General features: G+C 33.1%; 1 protein-coding gene across 3 annotated transcripts; it reads left to right on the forward strand.

Moving 5' to 3' along the window:
• Positions 1–2,085: 2,085 nt before the first annotated feature.
• Positions 2,086–10,409, forward strand: LOC125053416 (cytochrome P450 6k1-like). 3 transcript variants are annotated; one of them, XM_047654777.1, is made up of 10 exons: positions 2,086–2,210; positions 3,189–3,382; positions 3,685–3,882; positions 4,452–4,601; positions 5,454–5,638; positions 7,636–7,787; positions 8,181–8,299; positions 8,802–8,904; positions 9,043–9,291; positions 9,448–10,409. In XM_047654777.1, exons 2-10 carry the CDS (start codon positions 3,224–3,226, stop codon positions 9,633–9,635), a joined length of 1,503 nt encoding a protein of 500 aa, XP_047510733.1. In that variant the 5' UTR covers positions 2,086–2,210; positions 3,189–3,223; the 3' UTR covers positions 9,636–10,409. The 3 variants fall into 3 exon arrangements, with proteins under 3 accessions (XP_047510733.1, XP_047510734.1, XP_047510735.1); XM_047654778.1 differs by having other exon boundaries at positions 2,099–2,214; XM_047654779.1 differs by lacking the exon at positions 2,086–2,210 and adding an exon at positions 2,989–3,110.
• Positions 10,410–11,156: the final 747 nt, after the last annotated feature.

Here is an 11,156-nt window from a genome sequence, read left to right on the forward strand (position 1 = left end):
ATATTCATTTCACCATTTTGGACATGAATCTAAAAAAAAGTGCTCCAACTCCGAAGTTTAGGCGCTTCTGTGCGTCGGTAAGATCATGCTGATTTTTCTGGCAAAGCCAAGGAGTGGTAATGATCGACTCAATCCATCGACCTTAATCATAGATCCAATATTAACGAAACTTTGTACGCAGGACAAATAACAAAAATGCCTGAGGAAATACCTAAGCTATGGCAAAGACGCTAAAGTTAATTTGTTGCGCCAACATAACGCCCCCGTGTCAGTCCAGAGTTTCGATGCCTGACATTTAAATTGATGGATCATCCTCCTTATTCAACAGACTTCCTAGAGATTTCCGCGGTTAAATAAATATCTTAAGAGCCATACATTTTAAAGATGCAGTAGGTGCCGGTAAGCGATTTTTGAGGCATTAGGAAGAAGATGGAAATAAATATACTTACAACTAAATCAGATACTTCAAAGTCTTATAACTAATTTTTTTTTCCTACACACTATAGGATGGTGCTACGCTTTTGCCGTCGTCGGTTCGTTCGTAGCATGATGTTATACAGCCTAAAGAAAATAAAAATAATAATAAAAATATAATTAAGGGATTATCTAACACTTAAATAATTCGTACAATAGAGTAGTATGAAATATTTCACACAAATATATTATAAAAATAGTTTTATTTGGATTTTTTAAGAGCAGTGTTGGCCTAGTGGATTCAGCGTGCGTCTCTTATCTCTGAGGTCGTAGGGTAGAACCCAGGCTATACAAAAATGGACTTTCTATCTATGTAGAAATGCGCATTGAACACTCGCTCGGTGAAGGCAAATATTGTGAGAAATCCGGCCTTAAACACAAAAAGCCGACGGCGTGTGTCAGATCAGAAGGTGGATCAAGTACTTTCCTATCCTTAAAACGAAACAGATTACACAAATCTGAGGCCCAGACCTAAAAGGTTGTAGCGCTACTGTTTTTTTAATTGTATGTTAACTTTATAAATACTACATGCTGTTTGCGTCTAACCATTCCTTATATGGAAATTATATTCGTTTTCACAACAAACTCCCAAGCGAAATTAGAGATATATCACTAAATAAATTGAAAGCCGTAAAAAAAATTAAACGTAAATTAATAAAGCTTTTTTAAAATTTGACGAATACTTAAATAATCCTAATCTTAATAAAAAAATACTTCAAACACATTATTTACATAACTTTTTTTATATCATAAATAGTTATAGCTCAAGCAGCTTTCGTTTGGAGGCTTTGGTACCGTCGGGAGCAATATTAAGCTTTGCAACATAAAAATAATAAAAAATATGCCTATTAAGGAATATAAGACACAGGTATCACTTATTCCACGTCATTAATTTGATTAGATAGACTTCATCATCGGCAAAGAAAACAGAGGGTGTAAGCCGAGAGAAAAAGACAGCGTAAAAAACTCTCGGTACTCTTTTCAAATAACAAATCATTATACAAAATGACTATGTCGAACAACAATTATTTTAAAACAAATATCGAAAGCCCTTTTATCAACTAGATAATCGTTAACTTTATAGTAAGCCTTTTTACGCAGCTTTTCTTTAATACATTTCTTATATTTTTAAAAAGGCAGAGATAAAAGAGCCTCTGGGATTATATATATATCATATGAATTAGCTTTTCATCGTGATGTACAGGTATTCGATTTAACTTCTTTTACGTACATAAATAAGATATCGTGCTAAACAATTATAAGAATTCCTCCCTCCCTCCATTTTTATTATCCATCCTCAACATATTATTAAAACACATTATTGGTCGCTTACTGCTAGTATTACGAATATACTGCCCTATCTATCGCGGAGAAGGTCATTAATAATTATTTGTGTAAACAAACAATACTATTAAGGGTTTGGACATTTATCAAACTAAACAACAAACGTGAGTTATCTGCAAATGAAAATATTATATTTATTTATTTTAACATTCTCAGTACATTACAAGTAATAGCGCCATAGACACACACGTTGCCAGAGGGCAAGCAAGGGCGTTGCCGGCCTTTTAAGCCCGCCTTTCATGAAATCTGTTTCATAAAAAGACCAGACGTTCATCAAAGTTCATGCAACGCCAAAATTTTAGTCAGTCTCTGCTTAAGCCACTGACTAGTCGTTGTTAATTTCACATCAAGCAAATATATGCAGTTTTGTTTCTGTAATATTTTTGTAACAGGCAAGTAAGCACTTTCTTACAAATGTCCCTTTTCGTTTTCTCATGAATCCTATCTTATATATAAAATTCTAGTGTCGCGGTGTTTGTGGTTAAACTCCTCCGAAACAGCTCGACCGATTCTCATGAAATTTTGTGTGCATATTGGGTAAGTCTGAGAATCGGACAACATCTATTTTTCATCCCCCTAAATGTTAAGGGTGGTCCACCCCTATTTTTTTTTATTTTAGATAAAAAAATTATTCTTTATTTTTTATGATACAGCATTAAAAAATACATACAACTCCTAATTTTCACCCCTATACGATCAACCCCTATTTTTTTATTATAAATGATATACATGGCAAAACGACGTTTGCCAGGTCAGCTAGTAGTTATATATATCTACAAATGTGGAAAAGAGTTAAATTTGTCTTTAATTTTCACACAGCTAAAATAACTTATCTTAATTGTTTTGAAAGCCTAGGGTTCCAAGTTTGAAGTGAAATGTCAATTTGAAATGAAAACATATTGGTTAAAAATACGCCAAAGTCCGTAACTTCATATACTATAAAGGTTTATCGTTTGTTTTTCTTATTTGTTTATTATATTCATAAGTTACAAAGATTTTATTAAACAAAAATCTGGAACTTTAAACTGACTTCTTCTCGATCGTTCTACGCTCTTGAATTATGAAGTGCCGGTAAATCTAAATTTGGGAGACTTTGTTTTCTACTGACGTTCATAAGTGTTCATTGTGTTGCTATATGAATAAATTTTGATTGGATTTATATGACATTAATTTAGGCTCATTAGTAGTATATGCATAATCGTCGGGGACCATATTCTTTGTTTACTTTGTTGACTTTATTATATCTTTGGCAAGGCGTATGTTCAACTGGTTTTTACGGTCCTAAACAACTGGTAAAAAGAATGTTGGAAGATTTCATTTTGAATCCTTTCGATTTAATCAATATAATTAAATAGATATGAAAATTTCAGATGTAACATAAATCACATATTATATTTTGTACAATATGTTTGGAATTATCCTGTGTGGTGTTACGGTGTCCTTAATATCATGGATATACCTTCGTTGGATAAATGTTAGAGAGTATTGGGCAAGGCGTGGTGTGCCTCACTTGCCGCCTCATCCCCTGATGGGCAGTCTTACATTCTTGCAGCAAAAGAATCCGGTGAGTAATTTTTGTCTTTCTTGCTTTAAGTCATTTAGATACTATAAATATTGTATTTTAAAGTTGGACCGAGAACATGATATTAACAATATTCTTTTTGTTTTTGTTATTTACACCATTTATAATTAGCTGCATGAAACGATTTTACTTAAAATTACTATAACTGTACTACAAAACACGGAATAAATTTGACGAAGACAAGTAATATAATATAATATTATAGTTTAATATCATTTAAAAGTATTAATGCGCATAATCAACAATTTTAGAAATTTTTGAAGATACTTACATATTATTTTCAGGCCCTATGGATGATTGATATATATAAACAATTTAAGAAACCATACGTAGGAATATGGTTATTCTGGAAACCAGCTCTCATAATCAATTCCCCAGAAATAGGAAGAAATATACTCGTCAAGGACTTCGACAATTTCAGGAACAGATTCATTAAACCGAGTTCTAGCGATCCTTTTAAAAATAGTTTGTTTACTGCAAATGTACGTATATTTTACCATTTAAATTATTCGACTGAATTAAACAAAAACTATTCAAAAACACACTCAATAAATAACTCTTATGTTTTTTGTTGAGTTTAAGAACTGTGAACTTATATTATAAGAAGAAAAAAAAATTGTAATTAATTAGCTATTAAATTACTTGATCGAATTAAGTTCGATGGCGGCTTTTGATGGAGATGATCAAAGAAACCTCGTAAATGGCACTTATGTTGTTGGATATTATCGGACGAGAATGTTAAAATACAATTAATAAGTGTGGTAAAAACTAAAGGGCTCAATGTTGGTTTCAAGTGTACGATGATTGTTTACATTTGGTTTAAGCTTCTAATTATTACCTAAAATAATTATATTTAACTTAACTAATATTAGCTTACATAACTATCGATTCAAATTTTTTTAACATTGGAAAGCTAAATTTTCTCTCAGAATCTGTCAGGATTCTGTCAATCATGGATCAGATTGCTGTCAAATATTGGGTATTCAATTTATTTAACATAGCAAGACCGTCGAAATTTCGAGAAAATAATCAATGTTATATATTTTTTAAGGATCACAAGTGGTCATCAATGCGTCGTGGTTTGACATCGGTATTTACGTCTTCAAAGCTGAAGGCAATGCAGGGCCTCTTCGACCAAAAAGCAAATGATTTAATACAAAGAATAAAAAACACTAAAGATACAAGCAAACTGGATATAAGGGTGTGTACCTTGCTCTTATTAGTATTAAGCCTAAAAAGAACTTATTTTAAAGTAAGTTTAGGCACTGTATGTTAACTGCACTATACTAGTTTTACTAGTCCAGGAGCTGTTTTTAGGGCATACAATTGTAGCAAAATATCATTAAAAAACCATTCTCAATAGATAATAACTTAGTTTAACCTAAATTTAACTTCTTTCATCATCGGACGTTGGCAGAACACGAAACTCTACCCGTTTGCCCCCTGTTCTATATAAAAATAAAGATAGATGTATATTGTATAGCTTTAATGTGTTAGTAAGCTTTACTTGATAACGAAATATTTAAGAGGGTGATTACTAAGAACCCTATGAGTCCTAAAGCCCTACAGTTGTACCCTAACATATAAGTAGTGAATATATAAATAAGTACGGTATATAAGTGACCTAAGGTAGACTCAAGGTGGTAGGATTTCACTCAAAGCTATCGGGCAGGCTCACCAATATATTTAAGGGCTTGAAGCAGTCTCTTCCACTTTCATAAAACAACAACTTGAATACTATGTATACCTATTCACACAAACAAGATTATTCTTGTGAGCTATGGGTGTACCTTCAGCTATAAAAATAGAGACAATCGCGTCAGCCGTGTTAACGGTTGACCAATGTTCATATGAAATCTGAATAAGTCATCATCACATAACAAAGTGTCTCAAAAGATTCTCGCAGATAACAAATATACAATACAGATACTTAACACATATGAAGTTTGTGTTTTTGATTAGCAATAATGATTAGAATGTAGACCCTTAAGTTTCATACATAATTTAAGAAAAATATTTGACTTAAAATATAAATAAATACATGTTGTTTCAGTCCTTATTGACAGATTACACAACAGATGTGATAGCAACCGCTTCTTTCGGTGTAGAAACTACCGCTGCCCTCACAGGAGAAGACCCTATCAGAACTGTGTCCAAGACCCTAACGACCTTCGACTGGTACAAAGGATTATGTTGGAGTACTGTATTTTTTTTTCCAATATTGGCGGAATGGTTCAGGTAAAAAAAAATTCTCTAACTATAACTATTCCTTACACACCTCACTTGGCAATAAAGGAACGCAACGCTCTTTTTACTCTATTCCCGGTATTCGTCTTTCTATATTATTGTCATATTTTCCATCCGGAGTAAACATACTCCCGAAGTACACAAACTTATCTACTACCAGAATAAGCCATGCTTTGTAAACTTTCTTCCCTTCCACTTCGTCCCATACAAACGTTGTGTAAAAAAAAAAAACATGGCGATTAAAAAGAGTGGCGGAGAGTTTATTGCCAGTTCTTCTCTTCCGTTCTACGCCCTTGATTTGAGAACTGGCAGTAAATGTAAAATTAGAAGCATTAATACGTATTTCTTTAATGACGTATCACAAGTGTACATTGTGTTACCTACGTGAATAAATGATTTTTGAATTTGAACATACCTCGCCTGTGCATTTCTTATCCATTCCTCCACACATCAAAATAAGCTCTCCGCCGTTTCTTATCCCTACGTGAAACGTGACGTGACGGTTTTAAAATAAATAACAATTTATTTTATATCATTGATAAACCTTGTATCTAAAATAAAAAAAAGCCTTGTTCCAAAAGTAAAATATACAATTTCGGTGATCACGCGCAAATCCTAAGCAAGCTTGTCAGTGAGCTACAGACAACTTTAGACCATTTGCTGGTCTAAAAGGGGTGATACCCGAAAAAAGGTTAAAGGAATCGGGTATCACCCATACCCGATTCCTTTAACCTTTTTCTTATTGTTCGTGCACTAACGTTTACTCCACGCACTTCATTAAGCTCTGTTTTGATGTTAACTGACGTGAGGAAACGATTTCGCAGGGAAGTTGTAACAATAAATCGGTCATCACGACCGGTGGTTGCTCGAGTTCTGCCTGTAAGAGTGTTCTCCTTTTGTAAGAACCTGTCTCCACAAACCTTCTGTATATTCTAGAAACCGTAGACTGGTTTAAATTTAAATCAGGTTAAAATTAAACCAATCGTCCGTTGATCCAAGCCCTCCCGCACCAATGCTACAATTTGAGTAGCTTGTTCGGACGAAGTATCTATATTATGTGTGAAGTGAAAATAAAAGACGTTTGTCGTCCTGCATAATGACATATTGTTATTGAAGTTGACCAGTATCGGATTCACTCGTAAACTATTAAATTTTTTTGCTTATTATATGAAAATTCGCCAGCAGTATGTAGAGTAGAAAGAGTGTCAGTCGAAACCATTGTACACTATAATAACTAAATTAGGCGTAAGTCAGGGCAGCAATCTAGGGCCAGTGTAGTTTGCATTAATGGTAAACGATTTACCAGAGGAGGACAAGCCATGCTTGGAGCCTTCTTTGTACAGATTATCTGAAATAACTCCTGTCAATCCAAGAGGTGTGAACGCTTGCAAGGAGATATAGAAATAGAATGTAAGGAGAGCAAAAAACATAAACTCCAATGTAATATTGACAAATGTTCCCTGGTGATATTTATTTGCGCTAAATTGTCTTGTCATCGTGAGTATAACGTATCAGGGGTAATACTGAAGCGGGAAATGTCAGTAGGAGAACTGCATGTACGAGTGGATGCCCATGTAAGTTTTCGAGATCGTGTAGAAACATTTGCAAGAAAGCAAATTGGCCATCTATGTACTGAAAGTCTAGCGGGGGTTAGTGTCCAACCAAAAGTATGCTCCAAGAACTCGGTTTCTTTGTACCTTTGGGAAATGTGCGACGGCGAAAATCAAGATATTGTGGCGAAACCAAGAACCAGAACCAGTCTCTTGCACAGATCCCCGTTGTCGAAGACGGTGCGCCTATTGAATGCTGTCTCCGACACTCAACATATTTACATGTTCACAGAGTGAATTCACAGTAAAGATATTGTGTATATTTTATTTAATTCTCGACATAACCGTATTGACATTGTCTGTAAGGATAATGTGCGTATTTCTGTTAATAAATAAACAAACCCTCTTTAATTTAATAAATAGGTTAATATTTTTTAGATTTTTCATATTTTCTGTATCATCGACACAGTTCTTTAAGAAAGTATTTGAAACTGTTTCAAAGCAAAGAAGAGAGAATGGAATAAAGGACGTAAAAGATTTACTTGACGCTCTACTTAAGCTTAAGGACGATGATATTGAAAATAAACAAGGTATGTATGCTTTACGGGATTTAAAACGTCTCCTTAATTTGTTTCATTGTAATAATAAGCTCCACTCCTTCCCGACCAAAGATTATTGCGACTTGTCATGTACGTAATAGAGAAGAGATATAATAATGCACAAGAAGTTTCTATTGTCTGATTCTCATACTGAGATGGTCCGGATGTCAGACGCACACATACCGAAAACCACGAAACGCGTTTCCTCTATTATTGTTCATGTTGTTTGTTCAATTCCAAATGTACAATCATTTTTAAAAATGATGTTTGCCACAAGTTACGTAGGCACTCTCGCAATTGCTTATTTTCTCATAGAAATTATAAAAATAAAATTATACATTACACAACTCAGGCACGATACATATAGTTTGTATATTTTTCCAGGAATCACTGACAGCGATATTTGGGCCCAGGCTGTGCTATTTCTATTTGCAGGTTTTGAAACCTCAAGTTCTGTTTTGAGTTTCATGCTGTATCAATTAACATTCCGCCCAGACCTACAGGTAAATCTATTAACAATAATAACAAATTACCGAAATGTATTTAGTTTGGTTGTTAGTACGCTAAATGGCCATACATAAGCTGTAAATAAATAAATATTTTTTTCCTGTTCGTTATTCTCAATAAATGGTTTGCAAAACAGTTTTATTGTTTACAAATCATATATTATAATATATGTTATATTTAAGTGAGTAAATCAATTAGAAGGTTGTGAGAGATCCTTTGACATTACTTTGGCGTAGTCTTGCTCTTTCGTGAATATTGTAAACGTTGTTGACATTCATAAGCATGCTCTAAGAAGCATCTAAAATGAATAAACGAATTTTGATTTTGATTTTTTGATTATCGTCCACGGTAAAAACAAACGACCACAGAGCACAGCCAGTTTACAGCTTTCACTTCAAACTATAAAATGTATATTATAAAATATATTTATTTATATTTATACAAATTAATAACTGACTGTTATCATCAAAATCAAATATTGGTAATATTTATTTTCAGGATAAAATGTATGAAGAGTTAATAGAGGCGAAGAAAAGTCATAACGGTTCCTTGGACCTTACTATACAAGCTGATTTAAAGTACTTAAACTGTGTTTTTAAAGGTATTAAAAAACTGTAAAATTAAAGTCACAATTTTATTTTAAACACTTCCATTACGTCAATTTCTGATTCGAAATTGCTAGTTTTGGAAATTCACGCCCGCCTTAAATAATAATGACATCTGTTTACCCAAATTCCAGAAACGTTACGCATGTATCCTCCCATGGGATGGCTTGACAGAGAGACAATTAATGACTATAAGGTAGACGAAAACCTGACTATACCCGCGGGAACACCGATCTATGTCAACGGAATTGGAATGCAATACGACAGCGACGTTTACCCGGACCCTGAGACCTTTAAACCCGAAAGGTTTTTGCCCGAGAATGAGAAAGACCTGAAGCCATTCACTTATATGCCATTTGGAGAAGGGCCAAGGAGCTGTATAGGTGGGTCGTTGATAGAATAGGTTCTACTAAATGATGTAATATTAATTTCTATTAAAACACTATATTTGGTTTTTTTTAAGTACGAGCAAATCGCATCAGTGCAAATTCTGTAAAGCACATGATAAAATAGATTATCTAATCAAATGTATATTTCAGCAAAGAGGTTCGGTCAGATATCAGTGAGAAACGCTATGTCATACTTAATACTAAATTTCAAGTTTAAACCCCTGCCGGGAGCACCGAAGCCTTCAGAAGTGAAGTACGAAAATAAACATCTCTTTTTGGTACCTGGAGAAAGCCTTTTCATCAATTTTGAACCAAGAAATGTATCTTTCGGTTTATAAATATCTACGGCTTATTTAATGTACATATATGGCAGACTCGTTGATCACAACTCCTGTGAAGTTCTCCAAACGTCAAGTGATGAAAATATGTACCTACGTAAACGAAATACGCGCAATAACAGTTAAAATTTGTTTTAAATATACAGAAATTGACAAAGTAAACCGTAATTAAAACAAAATGGCCTATCGGATCCTCACCCCTGAGGTCGTACCTTCGAATCCTGGATTAGTCATGTAATTTTCTATCTATGTATGCCGCGGATTTTATCCTTTCCCCAGAGATCAAAGCTGAAACCACATTTTCATGTAACTTGCTACTGTTAAATTCATTACTTCCTAAAATTCATGTCAGTTCCTATACTGTAACAAATAGTCTTTATATATTTTAATCTATTACTGTTTGATGTGTTGTTTTTCTCTGTGTGTATGTATCCATCCATATTTATTAGTCTCGTATCGTTTTGAAAAGATAATGACGAAAACAGCACGTCTCAACTTTCAATTTGCACTTTTTCCACTCACTTCACTCAATTTAATTTATCCACTCACGCGAGCAATACATATTATAAATAGAATTTGGATCGAGGAAGACTTATTTATTTTGTATACTGGCTTAGTTCAGAATAGTTGCTTTCTATATTATTTGTTATAAGATTTAGGTATATATTTTTTATGTTTTATTGTAGAATTATCGGTGTAGGTATTATTGTACCGTTTAGTAGTAACTGTTACGATGTAATAATTGTGGAAATAAAGAAATAAAATAGCGAAAAATAAGTTTATTTATATAAATAAAGATGTAACGGTAAAAAATTCACAAAGTAAATGAATAACATATTTTTAATATTGAATAAGAAAATAAAGTTATTTCTTATTTTAAATAATTTGAAAGTATTTTTATAAGTAGGAATGTTGAAGCCGAGGTGTTTTTAAATGAGGGTAGTTTTATTACACACTTTATATTAGCTTCACCTGGATGTATGTATGTATGTATGTAACCGACTCCTTCGGATTCGATTTTGAAAAAATGAAGAAAATAATTTTTTTTAACTAAAAATAAAAAATAGTTAAAAAAAACTAAAAAACACGCTTTTAAAGCACATCAAACTAAAAAATGAAAATAATTCCTAATTTAGGCTGAATGCTGGGGCGCTCTGTGCCATATTTTTCGTCTATCGAGCAACCCACGCTTTTTCACAATAATACCAGTATTTTTTGTTCATTACCATTTTCAGCCTAAATTAGGAATTATTTTTCACTTTTTAGTTTGATATGCTTTAAAAGCGTGTTTTTTAGTTTTTTTAAACTATTATTTATTTTTTATTACACTTGTGTTTTGTATTCGCTTGTAATATTTTTACGGTCAAGCGGAGTGATTTTCGACTCGTTAAGCATTTTTATTGCGAAAACCGTTTCTTTCATTATGAATAGAGGAAGACAATGTTTAAATTCGTTGGAGGATAACAAAAGCGATATCAAAATAATAAACACATCCCTGTAGCAATTGACGCGGTGTAAACA

The sequence above is a fragment of the Pieris napi genome, chromosome 10, assembly GCF_905475465.1.
Source record: "Pieris napi chromosome 10, ilPieNapi1.2, whole genome shotgun sequence".
NCBI classification, from domain to species: Eukaryota; Metazoa; Arthropoda; class Insecta; order Lepidoptera; family Pieridae; genus Pieris; species Pieris napi.